At 46.9% G+C, this 26,180-nt stretch overlaps 1 protein-coding gene and 1 pseudogene across 9 annotated transcripts in view; one reads left to right on the top strand and one right to left on the bottom strand.

Annotated features, from left to right (window-relative positions):
- Positions 1-688: 688 nt before the first annotated feature.
- Positions 689-1,667, bottom strand: LOC138844100 (proteasome subunit alpha type-6 pseudogene; annotated as a pseudogene).
- A 2,103-nt stretch (positions 1,668-3,770) lies between these two features.
- The window catches only part of ARIH2 (ariadne RBR E3 ubiquitin protein ligase 2), a 63,952-nt gene continuing 41,542 nt past the window's right edge, over positions 3,771-26,180 (top strand). For 6 of the 9 annotated variants that reach the window (XM_070050829.1, XM_002713401.5, XM_008260618.4 and 3 more), the window contains exons 1-3: positions 3,771-3,911; positions 6,287-6,348; positions 8,662-9,014. Coding sequence is in view for 3 of the 9 variants with exons in the window: in XM_002713401.5 (XP_002713447.1) it covers positions 8,760-9,014 (255 nt within the window). In the remaining 6 variants the exon portion in view is untranslated. The remainder of the gene's footprint in view (positions 3,912-6,286; positions 6,349-8,661; positions 9,015-26,180) is intronic. The other 3 variants (XM_070050830.1, XM_070050826.1, XM_051852471.2) reach the window with 2 other exon arrangements.

The raw sequence follows: 26,180 nt of genomic DNA, 5'->3' as shown, positions 1-26,180 counted from the left end.
TCCAAGTCCTTGTGCCCACGTGGGAGACCTGGGAGAAGCTTTTGGCTCCTGGCTACAAATTGGCACATCTCCAGCTGTTGCAGCCAGCTGGGGATTGGACTAGCAGATGGAAGACCTCTCTCTCTGACTCTCCTCTCTCTGTGTAACTCTGACTTTCAAATAAATAAATAAATATTTTTAAAAAATGCTTATAATTGGAGTGGGCATTGTGGCACAGCAGGTTAAGCCACTGCTGGGGATGATCAAGTCCCATCTCTGCTTCTCCAGCTTCGTGGTAATGCACACCCCAGAAGGCAGAGTTGATGGCTTGAGTACTTGGCTCCTTGCCACCCATGTAGGAGACCCAGATGGAGTTCCAGGCTCCTTACTGCTGTCTGGCCAGGCAGCTGTTGCAGGCTTTTGGGAAGTGAACCAACAACATCTCTAGGTCTGTCATTCTTTCAAACAAAAAAAAATTTTTTTAGATGCTTGTTTATTTGAAAGCAGAGTGATACAGAGAGAGAGGGACAGAAAGGGGGAGACAGAGATTGATTTTCTGGCTGCTGGCTCATTCCCCAAAATATACATCAGCCAGGGCTACTGGGCCAGGCCAGAATCAGAAACTTGGAAATCCATCTGTCTCCCAAGTGGGTGACAGGGATCCAATTACTTGGGCCATAATTCACTGCCTCCCATGGTGTATAAGCAGGAAATTGGATTGGATGTGAAGGAGCCAGGACTCAAACTGGGCATTTTGATGTTCATTTTTCAATCCAGGGGCCTCTGTAACCTCAGCTTGCTATTGACAAACACACAGGCCAGTGGCATGATGGACTTGGTAAACTAATGACAGTATTTACTGTCAACTACAACACCAAGGTGAGCATCAATCCCTGCCTCAAGAATCCTGAAGTTCAGATTTTCAACGGCAACTGTGCCAAACTCAATTCCTGATGGTTTGAAATGAATCAATAGGACAGTAGACAGGCATGTAATTGCATCTTCACTGTTCAAACATCCAGTTAAATTTTTCACATTTTTTTCCCAACAAAGCTGGGGACTCTGGTTAAATTCTGCTGCAGAAGCTTTACACCCACAGCCGTCACATGCAGGATCACCTTTGTACACCTGAGGGCCTTGTTCTTCCACAATACAAATTAAAGCCATGCAACAGCCTGGTGGCCTCATTGCAGCAATTATTGCACACATTACGTCCACAGGAATTCCATAGCCATACTTCCTTGTGCAGTTAGCTGCCTCCTGGTATACCATCTGTACCTTGGATCTGTTGTGAGCTGTCCTGTTATCACACTGTCAATATTTTCAGTTATCTGAAATAAGTGAGTCACTGTGCTGGAACTGAGTAATTAGGTGCTTTCTCCTGTGTGACAATTACTGAACAGTTTTTCCCTCTGACAGCTACTGATCTAAGGCCACCCTGGTTATTAGCCTTAAAAGCATATTCTAGGGGCCCATGCTGTGGCACAGGGAATAAAAACAGCAGTCTGCAGCGGCGGCATCCCACATGGGCGCCAGTTCGAGTCCTGGCTGCTCCACTTCTGATCCACCTCTTTGCTGTGGCCTGGGAGAGCAGTATAGGATGGCCTAAGTCCTTGGGCCACTGCACCCTCATGGAAGACCTGGAGAAAGCTCCTGGCTCCTGGCTTTGGATCAGCTCAGCTCAGCTCTGGCCATTGCGGTCATTTGGGAGGTGAATCAGTGGATGGAGGACCTCTCTAACTCTGTCTTTCAAATAAATAAAATGGCCTTTCAGCCAGAACCGTCATCTTCCAGTAATTCACCAAGATGACGAACACAAAGAGAAAGAGGAGGTACTTGGTACATGTTCTCCAGGCATTTCAGAAAACATGGAGTTGTTCCTTTGGCCACATACATGCGCATTTACAAGAAAGGTGACATTGTAGACATCAAAGGAATGCCCCACGTTACCATGGCAACACTGGAAGAGCCTACTATGTTACCCAGCATGCTGTTGGCACTGTTGTAAACAAACAAGGGCAAGATTCTTGCCAAGAGAATAAATGTGGATATTGAACATATTAAGCACTCTAAGAGCCGAGATAGCTTCTTGAAGCGTGTGAAGAAAAATGATCAGAAAAAGAAGGAAGCCAAAGAGAAGGGTACCTGGGGTTCAGGTGCCAGCCTGCTCCACCCAGAGAAGCCCAATTTTTTAGAACCAATGGAAAGGAGCCTGAGCTACTGGAACTCATTCCTTATGAATTCGTGGCATAATAACTGCAAAATAAATAAAAGATTTCTGACTGCAAAGATATTTCCTAATTGAGTAGAAGTGTGGTGTCTTGTTTCCAAAGAATTATTTCTATCAAAAACAAAGAAAATGAATTTATTTTTTTTAAAGATTTATTTATTTATTTTAAAGTCAGCGTTACAGAGAGAGAGGAGAGGCAGAGAGAGATAGGGAGGTCTTCCATCCGATGGTTTACTCCCCAGTTGGCCGAAATGGTCAGAGCTGCGCTGATCCAAAGCCAGGAGCCAGGAGCTTCTTCCAGGTCTCCCATGCGGGTGCAGGGGCCCAAGGACTTGGACCATCTTCTACTGCTTTCCCAGGCCACAGCAGAGAGCTGGATTGGAAGTGGAGCATCCTGGTCTCGAACCAGTGCCCGTATGGGATGCCGGCGCTTCAGGCCAGGGCGTTTACCCGCTGTGCCACAGCGCCAGCCCCATTATTATTATTATTTAAAAAAAAGCATATTCTACTTGGCAGAGCAGAACCCTGGGTGACCAAATAGAAATCTGGTGGTCAATACCATTGCTGGAACCCTGAGACACGTTAGTGAACCCATTACTTCAAGCACACTCTCCTCCACCGCCCCTTATTTTTTAAAGTTATTTTTTGTTTTTAGAAAGGGAGAAACAGAGAGAACTTCCATCCTCCGGTTCACTCCCCTCCCCCCCCCCCCCCAAATTCCCAAGTGCTGGGAATTCAGCGCAGCGCGGATCTCCGGGTGGGTGTCTGGGACCCCTGCTACTTCCCAGTGCGCCCAGGAGCAGGGAGCTGAAGCAGAGCAGCCAGACGCCAACCCAAGCCACACGCCCGCCCCAAGCTCTCTCCTAATGCCGCTTTTCCACCAAGTTCGGGAAGTGCTCTCTGCCTGGGTGGGAATGGTTTGAGTTGTTATTTACGGACTTGCACAGCCAGGAGGCTCCCTGACACCAACGGCTTCACGCCAGCGTTTCCACGGTGGTGCAGCAGCTTGCAAGGGTCTCCCTCCCTCTCTACCCACAGCCCTGGAAGTCCTGCGAGTTCCTACACCGTGAGCAAATGTGCGGCCAGGCGGTTAAGAGGCGGTCCTGTCCGGGAAGTGGAAGCCGCACAGCTGGGCGGCCAAAGAGGCCGCCGCGCGTGATCCTGGGCTCCGCAAGACCCAGCGACTTCCTCGGCTCCCCCCGGACCAGAGAGAGGCAACCGTCCTTGCTTCTCTGCGCCCCCGACAGCGCAGTACAAGAGTGAAGCCAGGAACCGGTCAGAGACGCGTCGGTTAAAAATATCTCGCCGGGAGGCGCCGGTAGACGAACGCCGGAAAAAGGAGCTTGACCACCTCCTTCGGAAGCCGAACCCTCTGCTCTGTCTACAGTGGTCTCCGCCCGCCCTACCCGGCCTGGACTCTGGGTCGGAACACAGGATTGCCAAGTGCGAGCGACAGCGAGGCCTCCTGGCTCCGAGCCCGCGGCCACTCGGACGACCGCCGGGCGACCTCGGCCCGGAAGTGACGCAACTGTGCCGAGCACTTCCGGAGCGGCGGGGACAGCTCCGCCGGAGGAAGCAGCGCGGGCCCGACCGGCGTCGGCCCGCCGCCTCCGCCGACGCTGCGCTGCGATCCCACCGCGCTGGCCGGGCCCGAAGTGGTCTGGCCTGTTTGGGCTCAGCGGCCGCAGGGCCGCGGTTTCCGGTAAGTGCGCGACGCGAGTCGCGGCCTTGTTTACCGCGGCGGGCCGGTGGGGGGGCCCCCTCTGTGCGCGCCTCCCGGGCTGGGCCGGGACTCCGCCTTCCCCGCCGCAGCCGGCGAGGCCCGGGCGCCCCCCGCCGCTAGCCGAGGGGTGGCAGGGAGCTGCGGCCGAGGTAGCTGGGCGCCGGGAGTCTCCGCCTTTTCTCCTCCGGCCGCCGTCTCTCAGTTCGCAGAGAGGTCGGAGGCCAGCGCCTCTGGCCGGGCCGGTGCCGGCACTTCTGGGCCTTCCTGGTCGGGAGCTTCCCGGAAACGCACCTTCTCCAGGTGTCCCGACTCCAGTCCTCTGTGGGAGCTCCCGCAGCGTCGCCCGCGCGGTTTGTTAACGCCTGCTTGCGGGGAATCCCTGCAGCGCGTGGGTTCCGTGTCCACCCCGACGTTCCGGAGCCCTCGGCGCCCCCACTGGAGCTGCGGCCTCGGAGCTGCCCAGCCCCCTCGGCCAGTGCCGCGGGAGAGGCCGCAGGGCTCGCCCGTGACTTCGCTCGGGTACTGATTGTTGCTGTGTCCCGTAGAACTTTGTGTCACGGTGGACGCGTTGAGTCTGCAGCAACCAGCCAGCCACACGTGGCCATCGAACATTTTACGTGAGAGAGTGTGGCCGAAAAACCGAATTTTAAAACACTTAATCAGGTTTAAATTGTTAGGTTTAAAAAATAAACTAAATGAAACTTAACGTTAGGTTTAAATAGCCCCTCGTGGCTACTCTGTTAGGACCAAAACAGGGTGTGGGGTTTTGAAACTAAGTTGCTGATTCACAGTTTTCTGTGAAGTGGTTTTCTCTGGAGTAGATAGTAAAAGACCATCCAGCGCTGAATAACCGCATCTGGAAACATCGTTAGAGTCAGCAGACTTTGTGTTGTGTTCTTGTAGGCTTGAGACAGAGTTTGAATCCTTCCCTTCCGTGTGTGGCCAGGCCTGGTGAGCCAGCCCAGGGTCAGTTCTTCTGAACACGTGACTTTAATCCTGGCGACAAATAATTTCTGTTATTCCTTTATTCCGTTTCTTTCCGGGATGCCAGGATAATATTTAACCTCTGAAAGGAATTCAAAGTGTTGCCATCAGTTCTCTTATTAAGGAAGTAACATACTGCCCCATTTGAGCAGTCTTTCAAATAGGATACAAATATTTATCTTTGAAAAGATTAAAAGTTAAGTTTTATTTTTAAGTCTGGACCTAGAACATCAGTAAGTACGAAATGTAGTTCCTTTTCCTTTGAGGGGAATTCCTGAATATTTGGTTAATGAAAAACCGGTGGGCAACTTGTAAGCTCAGTTTTGGAGAGAATGTAGAAGTGTTGCTGGTGTGAGTTCGAAGTGTCTTTCAGTGTGCACAGTGTCAGGCTCTCTGGGAGGAGTGTGGGTAGTTGTGAATCCCACAGACCATGGGACTGATGGAAAACTGATGCTGCACTCCACCACTTGCCAGTTGTATAAACCTGGGTAATTTGCTGTCCTTTATGAACTGCAGTTTCCTCATTTCTAAGAAGGGGACACATAGCCATTTTGTAAGGTTGTAAAGAGCGAATGAGAATGAGGCTGACCTGAAATTGTCTCTGATTCAGTAAGAACTGTTATTGCTTGTGTTTTGTTTTGTTTTTGGTAAATGTAAGCAGTGTTCACAGATTTTTGTTTGCCCAGTAAGTGGTTATCTTATGTAAAAACAGACAAAAGAAAAAAGTTCAAAAAATTATTCTTCGATTATTTGGTAAATAATCTTTTATTTATTTGAAAGAGTTACAATAAGACAGACAGACAGACACACACACATACGCGTGCACGCGATTGATCTCCCATCTGCTCTTCACTCCCCAGATGGCCCTAGTGGCTGGAACTGGGGCAAGTGGAAGGCAAGAAGCTGGAACTCCACCTGGGGCCCAAGTGCTTGGGTCATCTTCCCATGTTTTCCGAGACACATTAGTGGGGAGCTCCATCAGAAGTGGAGAAGCTGGGCTGGCACTGTGGTGCAGTTGGTAAATGCGGTGCCAGCATCCCATATAGGTGCTGGTTTGAGTCCTGGCTGCTCCACTTCTGATACTTTCTGCTACGGCCTGGGAAAGTAGTAGAAGATGGCCCGAGTGCTTGGGCCATTATGCCCATGTGGGAGACCTGAACGAAGCTCCTGGCTTCAGATCAGCCTAGCTTTGGCTGTTGTGGGGCATGAACCAGCAGATAGAAGACCTTTCTCTCTGTCTCTCCCTCTCTCTGTAACTCAACCTCTCAAATAAATAAAATCTTTAAAAAATTTTTCCAGGAATTTACAAGAAAAAACTTTCAAAATCAGGATACCTGTTTTTAAAATAAAATTCTCTGTTTTCATTTTAGATGGAAATCATATGACAGAATACTTGGATGACATTTATTTGAAAGATCTTCAAGAATTACAGGTATTTTTAATGTAAAGATTAACTTTTTTTTCCTAGAGGATAAAATCCCACAGTTCAGTTGTGATTATGTAGTTTTGCCCTACAAAATATTCTGTTAAAAGTTAACTTGCAAGCTTTATTTTTTTCCTCTATAATGGATGTTTTGAGCATTTATAGTTACCGTACTAACTTAGATTTACTGATATTTTTATAACCTAAAAAGTGACTCACTATCCCCTTAGACAAGTTATATATTCAGTCTTTTTTTTTTTTTTTTTTTTTTACAGGCAGAGTGGATAGTGAGAGAGAGAGACAGAGAGAAAGGTCTTCCTTTGCCGTTGGTTCACCCTCCAATGGCTGCTGCGGCCGGCGCATCGCGCTGATCTGAAGCCAGGAGCCAGGTGCTTCTGGTCTCCCATGCGGGTGCAGGGCCCAAGGACTTGGGCCATCCTCCACTGCACTCCCGGGCCATAGCAGAGAGCTGGCCTGGAAGAGGGGCAACCGGGACTAGAACCCGGTGTGCCGATGCCACAAGGCGGAGGATTAGCCTATTCAGCCGCAGCGCTGGCCTCAGTATGCATTTCCTAATCTTTTTTAAATGATGTTTTTAAATTGAGGTTATTTATGTTATTTATATAGTTTACATTTACTTTTGTTAAAATTCAGATTTATGTAAATTGTTTACATGTTACTGAATCCAAATGTTCTTGCATTTTAAATTCCTGTTAGTTTGGGGATATAAATCATTAGTGATGTTCCTTGCAAATCATTGCTTGAAATGGTATTTCCAGAGAAAAGTTCATGGGGGTTTGCCAGGGTCTTCCCTGAGATGAGGTTATTGCAACTGTTTCACCTTCTCAGCTAGTGGTCTTTTTCATGTATATGTAATTGAGTAGTATTTTGCTTTATAAGGAGTTTTCGTTTTAGAAATTTTTTTCATTTTGTTTGAAAGGCAGAAAGAGACAGATCTTCCATCTGTTGGTTCACTTCCCAAATGCCCTTAACAGCTAGGACTGAGTCAGGCTGAAGTCCAGAGCTGGAACTCAATCTGGGTCTCCTGTGTGGGTGTCAGAACCGAAGCACTTGAGCCATTACCAATTGCCCTCCAGAGTGAGCCATAATCAGGAGGCTGGAATTAGAAGCAGAGCTGAGACTTGAACCCAGACACTTCAGTGTAGGATGTAGGCAGATGGCATTAATATGCTTGCCCTGTGAGAATTTTTAATAGTTGATTGGATTTGAAGTTTTTTTTTTTTTTTTTTAAGATTTATTTGTTTATTTGAAAGTCAGAGTTACACAGAGATAGAGAAGAGGCAGAGAGAGAGAGAGAGAGAGAGGTCTTACATCCACTGCTTCACTCCACAATTGGCTGCAATGGCTGGAGCTGCGCCAATCCGAAGCCAGGAGCCAGGAGCTTCTTCTGGGTCTCCCATGCAGGTGCAGGGGCCCAAGGACTTGGGCCATCTTCCTCTGCTTTCCCAGGCCATAGCAGAGAGCTGTATGGGAAGTGGAGCAACCGAGACTAGAACTGGTGCCCATATGGGGTGCCGGCACTTCAGGTCAGGGCTTTAACCTGATGCGTCACAGCACCGGCCCCTGAAGTCTTGTTTCTTAATCGAAAATAGATTCTAGTTTTTCCCAACCTTGATCTTGCCAGTAAAGAATATCTAGTTTCCCTTCACTATTGTGTCAGTTTCTTTACCTCTTGGGACTCCTTTTTAAAGTTAAGTAGAACCCTTAAAACTGAAAAATCAGTTAACTTTGCAGATGAGAGGAAGAAGTTGAGCAGTGCTGTGGCTTTTTTCTCTACAGGGCTCCGATTTTGCAGATATCTTAAGTGACACCTGTAAAAACAGTAGTTGTCTTTTCCTACATGTGATTGTGAGAAGGAACTGTGTCCCTACTTATGTGCTGTCTGTGTCCTAATTCAGGCATGATTAGGAAAATTTTAAACTTTGGTTGCTAAACCTCCAGGTGACCTGCCCCACGTACAGCCAGTTGTGGGAATGTGCGCCTCCCTCGAGGACTCTGGCAGGAAGCACACGCCCTTTGGAATTTAAGTACCTGACAGGGAGCAGTTCTGCCTTTTCTTGCCAGGCCCTTCATGTGAAGTTATTATCATCAAGTGCTTTTGCCTCTCCAGGGAAGGAGAGGGGTTTCCCTTTGATAAACCTAGGCCAGGGCGAGCATGGTGAGAGTGGCCCATGAGACCAGGGTTGGGTTAGGCCATAATGGGCTAGGGTCAGGGCTGTACCATTTTGATTCTTGAATGTTTTCTATTAACAGTGTCTCTGGGGGAAAATGTAACACTTGTTTTTTTCCCCCTTCCCTTAGAAGACAAAAAAACACTAATGCGTTTGAGAAAGCGGTAAATTTTGGGGGAGGGGGACAAAGCAACTGCTTTCCGATCTGCAACTTGGCTGGATGCTAAGATGTCCGTGGACATGAATAGCCAGGGGTCTGACAGCAATGAAGAGGACTATGACCCAAATTGTGAAGAGGAGGAAGAGGAAGAGGATGAGGACCCTGGGGACATAGAGGACTATTATGTGGGAGTAGCCAGTGATGTGGAGCAGCAGGGGGCCGATGCCTTTGATCCTGAGGAGTACCAGTTCACCTGCTTGACCTACAAGGAGTCCGAAGGCGCCCTCAACGAGCACATGACCAGCTTAGCCTCTGTCCTAAAGGTAAGCAGCGATGTTTCAAGTGTAATCTCCCCATTAAATCTCTGGATGTGTCCTCTAGGCTGATTGAATGGCCTTGTAGCTTGAATCCAAATTTAAGTATATATTGCATTGTTTGTCCATTTTATTCCATTTGCCTTCTTTTTGTGATATATATTTATCTAATGTTTTGGATTCTCAAATTAATAAGAATCAGGAAGGAGTGATAAAGTAGGTTGAAAACAGACCAGAAGTATGCAGTAGTTGAATTGCATAGCTTTGCACTTGTGTCAGAAGGTCTTACAGAACTTTATGAGATAGATAAAATATGCATCAAAATCACTGTTTTCTGTACGACCATGTTTGGCAAATATTTTAAGGTATTCAGATCCCCCTGGTTTGCCCTGAGTAATCTGTGAGTTTGGGCTAATGAGTTCATTTGTTTCATATACTGATGACCAGTGTCTAATGTTGGAAGAGATTTTAGCATTCACTCTAAGAATAAGTTCTAATATGTTGTATTTCATTGATTTGGGGGATATTAGTATGGAAATGTAAAGAATGAACAAAGTTGCTTATTCGAGCAAGAATCTCATTTTTAACACTTAAACCAGTATGCCTTGGATGTCTTAGTTTTGGGGCTATTTATTGCTTTCACTGTTTACATTTATTTATTTATTTGACAGGCAGAGTGGACAGTGAGAGAGAGACAGAGAGAAAGGTCTTCCTTTGCCGTTGGTTCACCCTCCAATGGCCGCCGCGGCCAGAGTGCTGCGGCCGGCGCACCGCGCTGATCCGATGGCAGGAGCCAGGTACTTATCCTGGTCTCCCATGGGGTGCAGGGCCCAAGTACTTGGGCCACCTCCACTGCACTCCCTGGCCACAGCAGAGAGCTGGCCTGGAAGAGGGGCAACCGGGACAGAATCTGGCTCCCCGACCGGGACTAGAACCCGGTGTGCCGGCGGCGCAAGGTGGAGGATTAGCCTAGTGAGCCGCGGTGCTAGCCCACTGTTTACATTTATTACAGTCATTTAAACAAATCCAAACTTTCTGGGTTCCTTTTTTTTTTTTTTAAAGATTTATTTATTTACTTGAAAGTCAGAATTACATAGAGAAGGAGAGGCAGTGAGAGAGAGGTCTTCCATCTGCTGGTTCACTCCCCAGTTGGCCACAGTGGCCGGAGCTGCGCTGATCTGAAGCCAGGAGCTTCTGGGTCTCCCATGTGGGTGCAGGGGCCCAAGGACTTGGGCCATCTTTTACTGTTTTCCCAGGCCATAGCAGAGAGCTGGATTGAAGTGGAGCAGCCAAGACTCAAACCAGCACCCATACGGGATGCCAGCACTGCAGGCGGTGGCTTTACCCGCTGTGCCACTGTACCGGCCCCATCTATTAGAGTATTTAGATAGTTTCCCAGAATGTTTTCTTCTTTAACCCTGGCTGTTGTGCGAAGATGGGAGCATTTCTCTTACTTTAGTGTTTTTTGGTCTTTCTTTTGAATGCTGCATGGGTTTTATCATCAAATTGAAGGTCAAAAGGGTGCAATGGCATGATTTAAAGTAAATTTTTTGCTTATATTTAAATGGAAATAGCAAAGATGTGTCATGTATGGTTTCTGTAAAAGTTTATCTACTGGTTTAGGGATTTTCTTTTTCCCCAAATGGTCATCAAAGGCTAAAATTTAGATATTTAGGGCTTTTAAGGAACTGGTTGAAAGCTGAAAGCTAAAGCTTTTTTGGTGGCTGATTTCTAGAAGTGATTATAGACTACTACTTTGTGCTCAGCAGAAAACTGAAGAGTGGAGACTCTTGGATCATCGTGTTTGGGATTTCTGCACCCATGGCTTGTAGCGAAGCTGCTGGGATCTGCCTCCAGAGGGCATTCCCTGGTTAAAAAAGAGGCATCAGATCTCTTCCTTCCTCACCATGGATGCCTCTCCCATGTTGGTCGGCTAGCTTTTTTGCTTCAACCATACTGTTAGGTTATATACAATTATGATTCTTTTTTTTTTTAAATATTTATTTTATTTTATTTGAAAGAGTTACAGAGAGAAGTAGAGACAGAAAGGTCTTCCTTCTGCTGGTTCACTTCCTAGATGGCCCGCAACGGCCAGAGCTGCGCTGATCCAAAGCCAGAAGCCAGGAGCTTCTTCCAGGTCTCCCACGTGGGTGCAGGGGCCCAAGGACTTGGGCCATCTTCTGCTGCTCTCCCAGGCCATCACAGAGAGCTGGATCGGAAGTGGAACAGCCGGGACTAGAACCGGCGCCCATATGGGATGCTGGTGCTTCAGGCCAGGGCGTTAACCTGCTGTGCCACAGCGCCGGCCCCTCAATTATGATTCTTAAAATAAGAAAAGAGATTGCATATGTACTATAATAGTGTCAATTTCTTTAAAATTTTTATTTTTCATTTTGTATGAAAGGCAGAGAGATCATCAATCCACTGTTTCATTCCCCAAATGCCTGCAGTAACCAGGGCTGTTCCAGGCTAAAGCCAGGAGCCCAAAACTCATTCAGGTCTCCTGCGTGGATGGCAGGGACTCAAGTACTTGAGCCGTCATCTGCTGCCCAGGGTGCAGATTAGCGGGCAACTTGGCCAGAAGCGAAGGAGCTGGGACGCAAGCCAGACACTGCAATGTAGGGTGTGGGCATCCCCAGCCGTGTGTGAATTGCTGCGCCAAACACTAACCACTGTGACAGTGTCACTTGCTGCCTCTCCTGTCCGCCTAGAGATAGTTGAGAGGCCCAATCATCCTTCCTCTTCTTTTTTGTTTTCAGTTGTGCTAAAATATATATAACATTAAGATTATCAATTTACATTCTTCATGTTCACGAGGCTGACATGATCAGTTCCTGGAATGCCTTTCCTTCACCTCTCACCTTTTGAGGCCCTCAAGTTTCCTTTGAGTCTCCCTTGTGCTTTCCCTGAATGGCCCTCCTGTTGAATTCTGAAATGGTGGTTGTGCCCTCCTTTGATCGGTGATCAAACAATTTGAGCAGCAGAGAGCTAGAGAATATACGTTCCCTCCCATCTACAGGTTCATTCCCCTACTGCCCATGATAGCCAGGGCTGAGCTGGAGCTAGAGCTGGAAACCAGGAGCACGACCCAAGTCTCCCATGCAGATAGCAGGAATCCAGTTATTTGAGTCAGTACCACCACCACCACCCATATTCTGTGTTAGCGGGAAGCTGAAGTCAGGAGTGGGACCAGGAGTCGAGCCCAGGCACTCTGATGTGGTGTACGGACATTACTAGGCTAAATGTCTGTCCCATGTATGTATTTTTTTCTCTAGATCTTGTACTGCAGTCTTTTGATGCTTTAAGTTGTTCTACGCTTTCACATATTTTGTTTGGCATGAGCTCTCCAGTTACATTGTCAGGTCCTGAAAGGCAGTGGCTGCTTTGTACCTTCTCATTTCCATCTTCCCTGGCCTAGTATTTTATTCACAGGGATTTAGTAATTTCTCGGATACTTTTAGATTTTGTTAATGATGATGATAACTACTAATACTGGTGTAAGCTAAATGTTCATTCTTTTTTTTTTAAAGATTTATTTTATTAATTTGAAAGACAATGTTGCAGAGAGAGGTGGAGACAGAGAGAGAGGTCTTCCATCCACTGGTTTACTTCCCAGGTAGCCGCAATGGCCAGAGCTGAGCTGATCCGAAGCCAGAAGCCAGGAGCTTCCTCCGGGTCTCCCACGTGGGTGCAGGGACCCAAGGACTTGGGCCATCTTCCACTGCTATCCAGGCCACAGCAGAGAGCTGGATCGGAAGTGGAGCAGCCAGGACTTGAACCGTGCCCACATAGGATGCCGGCTCTGCAGGCGGTGGCTTTACCCGCGACACCACAGTGCCCCCCCCCCCCTTTTTTAGAGGTTGGTTTATTTGCAAGGCAGAGTTGCACAGAGAGAGAGAGAGAGAGAGATTGAGATTCAGATATTGAGAGATTTTCCATCTACTGATTCACTCCCCAAATGGCTGCAAATGGCCAGAGCTGGGCCAATCCAAAGCTAGGAGTCAGGAGCTTCTCCCATGTGGGTGCAAGGGCCCAAGAACTTGGACCATCTTCCACTGCTTTCCCAGGTCATAGCAGAGAGCTGGATTGGAAGTGGAGCAGCCAAGACTCAAATCAGCACCCATTTGGGATGCTGGCTCTGCAGGCAGAAGCTTTACCTTCTGTGTGACAGTGCTGCCCCCTAGTTAAATTTTTTAGTTCCTGATAGACGTCCTTCTCTTGTCAAGAACGGGCATTGTTTTGGCCTTCAAGAATGAGAAAAGATGCGGCCGGCACTCTGGCGTAGCAGGTAAAGCCACCGCCTGTAGTGCCGGCATCCCGTATTGGTGTTGGTTCAAGTCCGGGCTGCTCCACTTCCAGTCCAATTCTGCTGTGGCCTAGGAAAGCAGTAGAAGGTGGCCCAAATGCTTGGGCCTCTGCGCCCATGTTGGAGACCCATGAGAAGCTCCTGGCTCCTGGCTTCGGATCGGTGCAGCCAATTGAGGAGTGAACCAGCGGATGGAAGACCTCTCTCTCTCTATCTACCTCTCTCTATATGTATACTTCTCCTTCTTCCTTTCTGTAACTCTGATGTTCAAATAAATAAATAAATCTTAAAAAAAAAAAGGATTAGAAGGAACAAAGAACTTGGAGCAGAGAGGGATTAAAAAGAGATAGGGGAAAGTTAAAACAGAAGGAAAGAGAAAATGGGGCCAAAGGAAGATAATTGACAAAAAATGTAACAGTCGTAGAAAACAGATTTTTCTGTGCTTTTTTTCTCCTCCTTAGACCTTACTAAGGAGGACATTAACACCCATTTTCTTTCTGGGCAGCAAGGGTCATAGCTTGGCTGTACAGAAAGGGAATCATGATGCTTTTAAGTGGTTCAGAAACTTGGTCCAAGCAGCTGTGCAGTTAAGGAGAAAGAAGAATACATAATTGTCCAATTCTCTTCATTAATTACAAAAATAAAAGCTAACATTGTTTTTATTTTTATTACTTTTTAAAAAGATCTATCTATTTATTTAAAAGGCAGAGTTACAGAGAGAGAGAAGGAGAGACAGATCTTCTGTCTGCTGGTTCACTCCACAAATGGCCACAATGGCCAGGCTGAAGCCAGAGCTTCTTCCAAGTCTTCCATGTGGGGCCCAAGTACTTGGGTGATCCTCTGCCTTTTTCCCAGGCTGAGTCATATGTGGAACAGCCAGACTCAAACTGGTACCCTTATGGGATGGTGCTGCGGTCTGTGACTTTAACCCACTGAGCCACAATGAAGACCCCTGTTTTTTATTTTTATTTTTATTTTATTTTTTGAAGATGGGAGGGAATGATAGCAGTTCTGACTTTACTTGTTGTGCTCACTAGTGTTTTGGCTACTCTTAACTCTCTCCTGTTGCATGTGTTTCTAAAAGTGGACTCAATAGTGATGGTTACTGAGATCACTGCTGTGTCCCCATCAGTCATAATGCTGTTTGCACAGTTCTGTGGCATGATGAAGCAATTAACTTTTTGGTGTGTTTTAGGTGCTATTTGACTCACAGAGAATATGCGTACGTATGTAACATAAAATTATAGCTGTATGAACAGCTGGCTATGAATAAAAGCTATCTTTTTTTTTTTTTTAATTATTTATTTGAAAGGTAGAGTTACAGAGGGAGGGAGAGACAGAGAGAAAGGTCTTCCATCCACTGGTTCACTCCCCAGGTGGCTGCTATGGCCAGAACTGAGCCCATCCGAAGCCAGGAGCTTCTTCTGTCCTTCCACTCGGGTGGAAGTGCTTGGGCCATCTTCTGTTGCTTTCCCAGGCCATAGCAGAGAGCTGGATCAGAAGAGGAGCAGCCAGGACTAGAAGTGGCACCCATATGGGATGCCGGCGCTGCAGGCGGAGGCTTAGTCCACTATGCCATAGTGCTGGCACCGAGTTAAACTATCTTATATTTGAAGAGTGACTTAAATTTTTCACTGATACTTACGTCTGGGTTACTGATTTTGTTGTATCCTGACAGTTTCCTTTGAGTGAGCCAAAGTAGAGAATAAAGTTGAGTCTTCTATTGACTTTTAGAATTTGAAATCTCTTAAGTAGCAAAATTGCAATTGTCTGGGATGTTGGACTTTTAGTTTAGTGATATCAGAGGAGATCAGAAGTGGAGCAACTGGGACTCGAACCAGTGCCCATATGGGATGCGGGCAGTGGAGGCAGCGGCTTTACCCACTGTTCCACAGCGCTGGCCCCTATTCAGTGAATCTTACTAATATTGTTCTGTGGATCTCTTGAGCCATTTGCTGACAAGTTGCTCAGGAAGAGGGTCAGTTTTGAGAAAGCCCAAACAACTCAGGCAGCTCTGTGGCTGCAGAGCTGGCTTTGATTGGTGATGGTTGGTGATTGTCTGGAAGTGCCTCCCTCCCTGTGGGCTCCTTCTCTCAGTATCATATGAAGAGTGTGACCAGGAGAAGAAAATGTTCGATACCCTCAACTTGCATGCTTCATTCGGGAGAAGTAGTAAGCCAGTTTGGGCTAGATCTGAGCCAGGAGCAGAAGTGAGCTACCTGAGCTTTGTATTGAGACAGGAGAAGGACTGTGAAGGTGAGGTGGAGAGCCAGTATAGGTTAGAAAAGTCCAGACCTTGCAGGTTGAGGATGGCAAGGTTTCCTGTTTGGTTGTAGAGTGAGAATAAGATACATAGGTAAACGGGAAGAAAATTGGTATATCCTGAATATAGCCCGAAGTGTCTGTACTGTTAGAGGAAAGGAATAGATTTGTTAAACGTCTTTAACACAAGTGGCATAATGAATTGAACTGCTCACTTCTCAAGCCTGGTGTTCCTTAGATAGAATTTTGTTAGACATCTTTTTTTTTTTTTTTTTTTCCACCCGCAACCCTCCCATCTCCCGCTCCCTCTCCCATTCCATTCACATCAAGATTCATTTTCAATTATCTTTATATACAGAAGATCAATTTAGTATATATTAAAGATTTCAACAGTTTGCACCCACACAGAAACACAAAGTATGAAGTACTGTTTGAGTACTAGTTATAGCATTAATTCACATTGTATAACACATTAAGACAGAGATCCCACATGAGGAGTGCACAGTGCACAGTGACCCCTATTGTTGACTTAACAAATTGACACTCTTGTTTATAGCATCAGTAATCACCCTAGGCTCTTGTCATGAGTTGCCAAGGCTATGGAAGCCTTTTGAGTTCGCTGACTCCAATCTTATTTAAACAAGGTCATAATCAAAGTGGAAGTTCTCTCCTCCCTTCAGAGAAACGTACCTCCTTCTTTGATGGCCCATTCTTTCTGCTGGGATCTCTTCACAGAGATCTTTCATTTAGGTTTGTTTTTTTTTTTTTTTTTTTTTTTTTTTTTTTTTTTTTTGCCAGAGTGTCTTGGTTTTCCTTGCCTGAAATACTCTCATGGGCTTTTTAATCGGATCCAAATGCCTTAAGGGCTGATTCTGAGGCCAGAGTGCTGTTTGTTAAACATCTTTAACACAAGTGGCATAATGAATTGAACTGCTCACTTCTCAAGCCTGGTGTTCCTTAGATAGAATTGGAGAACCACTTTTTTTTTTTTTTTTAAGACTCATTTATTTATTTATTTAAAAGGCAGAGTTACACGCAGAGAGAAGGAAGGGGTGGGGAGAGAAAGAGAGGGGTCTTCCATCCACTGGTTCACTCCCCAATTGGCCTCAACGCCAGAGCTGCGCCGATCCGAAGCCAGGAGCTTCTTCTGGGTCACCCACGAAGGTGCAGCGACCCAAGGACTTGGGCTGTCTTCTGGGCTTTCCCAGGCCATAGCAGAGAGCTGGATTCGAAGTGGAGCAGCCAGGTTTCGAACTGGTGCCCATATGGGATGCTAGCACTGCAGGCGTTGGCTTTACCCACTACACCACAGCACTGCCCCCCCCCCATTATTTTTTATTGTAGTGTTTTTAGAACAGTTCCTTTTGTGTTATAAATTGCTATATTAACTGCAGTAGAGCTAGGAAAATGTTTTCTAGAACACTATATTCTGCTATCCCTTTGCTTGAATTACAGTTTAGTGTTTGCTTTTCAGCAAAATTTTGCTAGAAAATCTCTTTGAAATTCTTCTGTGGAAATTTTTCCTCTTTGTGGATGCATCTTAATGAGTTTCAAGACTTTGCAGAAGTCTGTATAATCCTGTGTTCAAAGCAACTTGGTTTCTATCCCTTTGTCACTTGTAACATGGTCAACTGATGCTCTTAATACAAGTATAAATGCTTTTTATTTAGTCTCTTTCTTACTTGACACCAAGCACTTGTTTAATATCTGGTAAATAATGATTTTAATTATTAATTCAACTTTCTTTGTCCTGGTATAGCTGACTTTGAAGACTGTTTAAATTTGTTTATGGGTGGTGGTGGTGGTGGTGGTTGTTACTACTCATGGGAAATATTTTCAAGCTTGACCTAGTAACACTGAGTATTTCGGTGTTGAGCAGCCATCTGACTTCTATTTTTGTGACCTGACATCAGGTTTCTTTGCATGCCTATATCTAAGTAGATCTAGATTAAATTCCTGTGTTTCAGATAGTTGGCTGCAAATGGGTATGTTGATGTATTTCATGGTGCTTTTATCTGGCAGTCTGATGAATGTTTTACTGATATATACATTTATTTTTAAAAGGGAGAAATGTTCAGAGTGACATTGAGAATCGCCTAAGAACAACTAGTACAAAATTGTCCCTATCTTGCCAGCTTAGAAAGGTTAATCATTGTCACTGTGTACCTGGTGTCACATACATTTCACCATCTTCCAGAAAGGAAGCTTTTTGTATTTACCTGTAGGATTAAAAGAATAGTGTACATTTTATCATTTCATTAATCTACAGTAAAAATTATCTTTCCTGTTGATTATCTCTCAGGTCTTATCTGTATTCATAGATAATATTACTGTACTGCAATTCAGTCATTGGTTCCACCAGTATTTATTAAGTACCTACTATGTGCCAGGCATGGGAAAAATATCTGAACAGAACAAAAATCCCTGCGCTGGTAGACATTACCTTCTAGAAATCATTGGGTACACGTATTTATGTATTTTGCTTTTTTTCCCCCTGCTTGTTCTTGAATATAATTTGAGCTTTCTTTCCCTTTGGGTGCTTAGGTGAGTGCTTGTGTATTACAGTTGTTGGGGACCTGCTCTATTACTGTGAACGTCTTCATGGATGTGGCCTTTGTGTCTTGGGCTCTGTCCAGAGCCTGGGCTAATAGATGATTGTGTTGCAACGTCTTTTCTGCTATTTTTTATAATGTGACTTTGGGCAAGTTCCTCAGCATTGCTAAGCTTCAGTTTCTTCACATTGATGATAATGGTAATATTTCCTTCACAGTATTAAATGTGATAGAATGCATCCAAAGTGCTTGGCACGTGAGTGTTCAGACATTCCTCAGTCATGCTGAAGGTGGGACAGGAGTGGAGCCATGGGACAGTTGTTTTCACGTTTGCTTTGGTTCTCAGGATTGTGCCTTGAGTCATAGACTTGGAGCCAGATCGGACCACAGACTGCTGACTGTACCTGCGTGTGCGTATGATATTGGATCATCTACTTCAGATTCTTCTGCCTTCACATAGAGCCTCTGTGCTCTATGAGGCCTACTGATAAGAGAAGTAAAAATAGCACAAAAAGAATTTTGAATTGGGGCCAGGGAAAGGATACAAGGGAATATATCCTGTCTGTCGTTCCTACATTTCTGGTTGACTGCAGGATTTGTTTTAGTCTTGTGCCTGTAATGGCAACACTACTTAATGAAATGCTTAGTTGGTTTAAGGTCCTTGTTATTGAGGCACCTATTTTTCTTTAACTTTTGCTTTGTTCCTCAATATACCTACTACTATAGGAAAAATTTGAGAGACTGGATTTGTAGTAAAGATTTGAGAAAAGTGTCAGTGTGAAAGCAACAAGCTTCTCATCTCCTGAATGTGTGTTCTTTGTGGCTTTATTATTATTATTATTATTATTATTATTATTATTATTATTTTTGACAGGCAGAGTGGACAGTGAGAGAGAGAGACAGAAAGGTCTTCCTTTGCCATTGGTTCACCCTCCAATGGCCGCCGCGGCCGGCGCACCACGCCGATCCGAAGGCAGGAGCCAGGTGCTTCTCCTGGTCTCCCATGGGGTGCAGGGCCCAAGCACTTGGGCCATCCTCCACTGCACTCCTGGGCCATAGCAGAGAGCTGGCCTGGAAGGGGGGCAACCGGGACAGAATCCAGTGCCCCGATCGGGACTAGAACCCGGTGTGCCGGCGCCGCTAGGTGGAGGATTAGTCTATTGAGCCGCGGCGCCGGCTTTGTGACTTTATTATTTAAACTGACATGAACCATCAGAGCATGGTGCTTTTCTTTGAACTGTCACAAGTCTTTATAAACGGTGAATGGCTTCACAGTGATAACCACAGTTACTGATCGTAAGTGGAGAAAGATACAGGCAGGATAACTGAGAGGTTTGTTTGGAAATTTAAATAAGATAACTTTTTTAAAAAAAATTATTTATTTACTTGAAAGGCAGAGTTCACAGAGAGGAAGGGAGGGAAAGACACAGAGAGATCTTTCATCTGCAGATTCGCTCCCCAAATGGCTGCAGTGGCCAGAACTGGTTCGGTCTGAAGGCTGGAGCTAGGAGCTTCTCCTGGGTCTCCCAAGTACTTGGGCCATCTTCCACTGTTTTCCCAGGTGCATTAACAGGGAGCTGGATTGGAAGTGGAGTGAGCGGAACTTGAACTGGTGTCCGTATAGGATGCCGGCATTGCAGACGGTGCCGTAACCGATTGTGCCACAGTGCCAGTCCCAGCCTTGCCTCAGTTTACAAGAAATAATTTTAATACCTTCTAGCCTGGCTTCCTGGATTCTCAGTTGTTGGTACCACCATGCACCCAGCTGGAAATGGGATTTATCCTCAATTCCCTTTTCCCATGAAGCCCTCCCTGATCCCCAGAGTTTTTCACTCTTCAGTCTGTAGCATTTTGTGCATGTTTCTTTTCTTTTCTTTTTTTCTTTTTTTTTTGGACAGGCAGAGTTAGTGAGAGAGAGACGGAGAGAAAGGTCTTCCTTTTCCGTTGGTTAACCCCCAAAGTGGCCGCTACGGCCGGCACGCTGCGCTGATCCGAAGCCAGGAGCCAGGTGCTTCCTCCTGGTCTCCCATGTGGGTGCAGGGCCCAAGCACTTTGGCCATCCTCCACTGCCCTCCTGGGCCACTGCAGAGAGCTGGACTGGAAGAGGAGCAACCGGGACAGAGTCCAGCGCCCCAACCAGGACTAGAACCCAGTGTGCTGGTACCGCAGGTGGAGGATTAGCCTAGTGAGCCGCGGCGCCGGCCTGTGCATGTTTCTTGATGTGTGTTTACAATTATTGTAAGTTAGTTGTTTATAAGCCAGAATATACAATCTTTGTCTATTTAACAATTTACTTAAAAGGCACAATGAGGCAGAAGGAGAGAGACAGCAATATTCCATCTGCTGGTTCATTCCTCAAATGGCTGCAATAGCTGGGCCTGGACCAGGCTGAAGCGAGGAGCCAAAAATCCTTGGATTGCCCACATGGATGGCAAGGGATAAAGTACTTTAGTTGTCAGCTGCTACTTCCCAGGTGCTAGTAGGTAGCTGGATTGGAAGCAGAGTAACCAGAACTCAAACTAGCACTCCGATGTATATGGGTTTCCCAAAGCTGTGGCTTTAACATGCTGCACCACAATACCCATCCCCAGAGCATGAAATCTAAAAGATAGCCGGCGCCGCGGCTCACTAGGCTAATCCTCCGCCTTGTGGCGCTGGCACACCGGGTTCTAGTCCTGGTTGGGGCGCTGGATTCTGTCCCGGTTGCCCCTCTTCCAGGCCAGCTCTCTGCTGTGGCCAGGGAGTGCAGTGGAGGATGGCCCAAGTCCTTGGGCCCTGTACCCCATGGGAGACCAGGAGAAGTACCTGGCTCCTGCCATCAGATCAGCGCGGTGCGCCGGCAGCAGCGCGCCGGCCGCGGCGGCCATTGGAGGGTGAACCAACGGCAAAGGAAGACCTTTCTCTCTGTCTCTCTCTCTCACTGTCCACTCTGCCTGTCAAAAAAAAAAGAAAAGAAAAGATAGGAGTCCACAGTTTTTCTTTGTATATCAGCTTCCAACAGAATACTTTGTTATGTTGTTAGTAAGTGTTGTTTATTGTTGACATAACTAAGTCCAGATTAGTAAAGGCAAAACTTTAGAATTTCAGCCCCAAGCTCTATTGCTGTGTAGAAGATCATCTTCCATTGCTTTTCCAGGCCATAAGCAGAGCTGGATTGGAAGAGGAGCAGCTGGAACATGAACTGGCACCCATATGGGATGCCGGTGCTGTGCGCAGAGCTTAGCCTAGTATGCCACAGCACCGGGCCCCTTGCAGGCTTATTAACACTGGCTTCTGTTTCAAGATAGCTGACTGTACTCACATACATTTGTTCCCTCCATCATTTGTTTATGTTTGGGAATTCAGATGTCTATAGTAGTTTCTTCTGCAGTAGCCAAAGACAGGAAACAATCCAAATAGCCATTAACAGATGAATGAACAAATACAGATTGAGCATCCCTAATATGAAAATAAAAATGCTCCAAAAATGAAACTTTTTGAGCACCATGACAATCAACTGGTAAAGTCTATGCAAATACTTCAAAATCTGAGATATTCTGATAGCTGACATTGCTAGTCCCAAGTATTTTGGATAGGAGTACTCTAGCGGAATTCTCATAGAACAGCATACTTCTGAGCTGTGTAAAATGAATTAACTGCTCATGTAAGCATCATTGATAAATTGCAAGCACCACAGGGATAGGGACATATCATTAAAGGGGGTGAAATAAATATGGGGATGTCCCCCTCCATTTTTTTTTAAGATTTATTTATTTGAAAGATAGAGTTACAGATACGCAGAGGCAGAGAGAGAGGTCTTCCATCTGTTAGTTCACTCCGCAAATGGCTGCAACGGCAAGAGCTGAGCTGATCGGGAGCCAGGAGCTTCTTCCAGGTCTCCCATGTGGGTGGAGGGGCCCAAGGCCATGGCTATCTTTCACTGCTTTCCAAGGCCGCAGTACAGCAGCTGGGTCTTGAACCGGTGTCCATATGGGATGGTGGTACTGCAGGTGTCTTCACCTGCTATGACACAGTGCCGACCCCATCCCTCTGTTTTTAACTCCCATGAAAATGAATGTGGAGATATATAAGTATCTCCTACAAAACTTGTAGGAAGAAAAGATGAACAAAGGGCCTTCCTTCCTTTCGTTCATTCTTTCTTTTGTTCTTTCTTTCCGGACAGTGAGAGAGAGACAGAGCGAAAGGTCTTCCTTTTGCTGTTGGTTCACCCTCCAGTGGCCGCCGCGGCCGGCACACTGCGCTGATCCGATGGCAGGAGCCAGGTGCTTCTCCTGGTCTCCCATGGGGTGCAGGGCCCAAGGACTTGGGCCATCCTCCACTGCACTCCCTGGCCACAGCAGAGAGCTGGCCTGGAAGAGGGGCAACCGGGACAGAATCCGGCGCCCCAACCAGGACTAGAACCCGGTGTGCCAGCGCTGCAAAGCAGAGGATTAGCCTATTGAGCCGCGGCACCGGCTCCCCTTTCTTTTTGAAAGAAAACTGGAGGTAATGTTTATGTAATATAAAAGTAACCATTTAAAGTGTATGCTTCACTGGTGTTTGGTACATTTACATTGTTGTGCAACCCTCATCTCCGTCTAGTTACAAATTATTTTCATTGACCAAGTAAGAGATCTGGTATTAGTTAAGCAGTTACTTTCCACCACTCCCCCACTCACCCCATGGCCATTGGCAGCCACTGATCTTTTCTCTGTCTGTGGATTTATATTTGTATATGTCACATAAATGGAATCATGCAATATATATGATGTTTTGTGGCTGGCTGTGTTCACTGTATATTTCCAAGGTTCATCCAAGTTGTAGCATAGGTCAGTTGATCATTCATTTTTTTTTTTTTTTTTTAAGATTTATGTATTGAGAGGTAGAGTTATAGAGAGAGAGAGGTCTTCTATCCACTGGTTCACTCCCCAGATGATCACGATGGCCAGAGCTGCACCGATCTGAAGCCGGAAGCCAGGAGATTCTTCCGGGTTTCCCAAGCATTTGGGCCATCTTTTTTTTTGCTTTCTCAGGCCATAGCAGAGAGCTGGATTGGAAGTAGAGCAGCTGGGGCCTGAGCCGGCACCTATGTGGGATGCCGGCACTGCAGGTGGCAGCTTTTACCCTACGCCACAGTGCTGGCCCCAATAACTCATTTATTTAGGGCCAATTCAAAACTGTAGCTGTTTGCTGCCATTTTCACAGAAAACAACCAGTGCCCAGGATGTAGGGAAAGGGTTGGAAGAGGTTCCACCCAAAAATAGGCCAGGTGGAGATTCATAGAATTTAAATTAGAGGGCCGGTGGCCTCACAACTACAGAGTGAAACTAAAACGGGCTGGAGAGCAGCTAGATGGAGCAGGCCTGTCGGAGTCTTCACATCTCACAGGCCTGTGTCAAACCCAGAAAAACCAACATTGGAACAGGAAGGACCAAGGAGGCGGTCTTGTGGAAAGTTTCACAGTTCTTCCATGTTGGGAGGTGGATAAAGTTAGAGGGCACCATGAACTTTACTGATTTTGGAGAAAAATGTATTCTAGTGTTGAGAGGTCACAAAAATGCCACAGACACTGTAAAAGGCTATGCGGGGATACAAAGTTTCATGAAGCACAGTGTTCACTGACCATAGCAGGAGGGATCATGCTGCTGATAGAGAAACCATGAAATCCAAAGGGATTTCCAAGAGGTAATAACTCTGAACCAGTTAGCTAAACTTGACCCCAGGTGGACAGCCTGGTGAGATTCACAGACAGCAGCAACCTTGGAATGTCACATTAAAAAAAAAAAAAACCTGAAAACAAGTAGCTAGAGGGGTATGAAACCACCCCAGGGATCTCGGGAATTGAGGACAATACTGGGGGACAGGTGGGCAGATATACAAGAAACAGCACCAAAGAAGTTTCCTGTTCAGCAGTCACTGTCAAGGGGAAGAAGCTCTAGGAGGCAGTTGAAGAGAGCAAAGATGGCGTCCTGGAGGCTGGATTGGAGGAAAGCATGCATACCACGCTCTGGTGATGAATTGCTCTCTGCAATCCACGTGGAGAGGGTGGCGGATAGGGGTGGGTGTGTCACTGATGGAGGGTGTTGGCTGGAAGAACCTCACATGGCCACCGCAGGGAAATATGTGGCCTTTCGATCCCCTAGGGCTCTTTCCAACCTAGATGGGAAGGCATAGAGTAGGTCCACTGATGCCTGGGTGGCAGAAACCACAAGGCCTTCATATCCAAAGTGGCTCTTTTTGTATAAGTGTCAGCTGACAGGACAGTCTAGTTTGTCTTCCATAACATGGGGTCCATCCTTAGGTGGGCAGGTCTTCTTGATAGGAGACCAGCTGTTCAGCTTTTGAGGGTTTTTCTGTTCTCTGTGAAAGCTTTCCCTGGAGGAACCCCCTTGTCCAGGCCCAGGAGAAGGAGATTCGGCATTAGCCCTCCTCCCAGTCATGACTGTAGGGACTACATCTGAGCTGAGCTGTCCCTGCATTGGGCCTCTGCCCTAGGAAGGAGGTAGGGAACACAGCAGCAGTGGAGTCGCTGGTCCCCTTGATCCTGGAGGACCGCCGTGAGGAACAGTGAGACTCCCATCTTCCTCATCTTCCGTATCTTCCCCCTCAGGCAGTGGAGGCTGTAGGGACAGTTTGCTATTGGTAATTCTACTTTTGTTTCTGCGTGTGCCTGTGGCAATGGCTGCAGTGGGATTTCTTTTTTTTTTTTTTTTTTTTTTTTTTTTGACAGGCAGAGTGGACAGTGAGAGAGAGAGACAGAGAGAAAGGTCTTCCTTTTTGCCGTTGGTTCACCCTCCAATGGCCGCCGCGGCCGGCGCGCTGCTGCCGGCGCACCGCGCTGATCCGATGGCAGGAGCCAGGAGCCAGGTGCTTTTCCTGGTCTCCCATGGGGTGCAGGGCCCAAGCACCTGGGCCATCCTCCACTGCACTCCCTAGCCACAGCAGAGGGCTGGCCTAGAAGAGGGGCAACCGGGACAGAATCCGGCGCCCCGACCGGGACTAGAACCCGGTGTGCCGGCGCCGCTAGGTGGAGGATTAGCCTAGTGAGCCGCGGCGCCGGCCTTCATTTTTTTTTTTAAGATGTAATTATAGTGGCTGAGCCGGCGCCGCGGCTCAATAGGCTAATCCTCCGCCTAGCGGCGCCGGCACACCGGGTTCTAGTCCCGGTCGGGGCGCCGGATTCTGTCCCGGTTGCCCCTCTTCCAGGCCAGCCCTCTGCTGTGGCCAGGGAGTGCAGTGGAGGATGGCCCAGGTGCTTGGGCCCTGCACCCCATGGGAGACCAGGAAAAGCACCTGGCTCCTGGCTCCTGCCATCGGATCAGCGCGGTGCGCTGGCCGCAGCGCGCCGGCCGCGGCGGCCATTGGAGGGTGAACCAACGGCAAAGGAAGACCTTTCTCTCTGTCTCTCTCTCTCACTGTCCACTCTGCCTGTCAAAAAAAAAAAAAAAAAAAAAAAAAAAGATGTAATTATAGTGGCTGGCGCTGTGATGCAGTAGGTTAAAGCCCCAGCCTACAGTGCCAGCATCCCATATGGGCACCAATTTGAGTCCCAGCTGCTCCATTTCCAATCCAGCTGCTTGCTAATGTGCCTAGGAAAGCAGCAGAGGATGGCCTAAGTCCTTGTGCCCCTGCACCCATGAGGGAGATCTGGAAGAAGCTTCTGGCTCTTGGCTTTGGATTGGCTCTTCACAGCTCCTGCTGTGATGGCCATTTTGGGAGTGAACCAGTGGGTGGAAGACTCTCTTTGTCTGTCTCCACCTCTCTCTATAACTCTTTCAAATAAATAAAATCCTTTTTTAAAACAGATTTATTTTTTTATTTGAAAGTCACAGTTACACACACACAGAGAGAGAGAGAGAGAGAGAGAGAGAGAGAGGGGTCCTCCATTCGACAGTTCACCCCCCAACCAGCCGCAATGGCCAGAGCTGCGCTAATCCAAAGCCAGGAGCCAGGAGCCTCCTCCGGTCTCCCATGCAGGCGCAGGGTCCCAGGGAACTGGGTCATCTTGTACTGCCTTCCCACGACACAGCAGAGAGCTGGACCGAAAGTAGAGCAGCCAGGTCTAGAACCAGCGCC

The sequence above is a fragment of the Oryctolagus cuniculus genome, chromosome 10 (assembly GCF_964237555.1).
Source record: "Oryctolagus cuniculus chromosome 10, mOryCun1.1, whole genome shotgun sequence".
Taxonomy (NCBI): domain Eukaryota; kingdom Metazoa; phylum Chordata; class Mammalia; order Lagomorpha; family Leporidae; genus Oryctolagus; species Oryctolagus cuniculus.
This window is presented reverse-complemented; position numbering and strand designations above follow the sequence as displayed.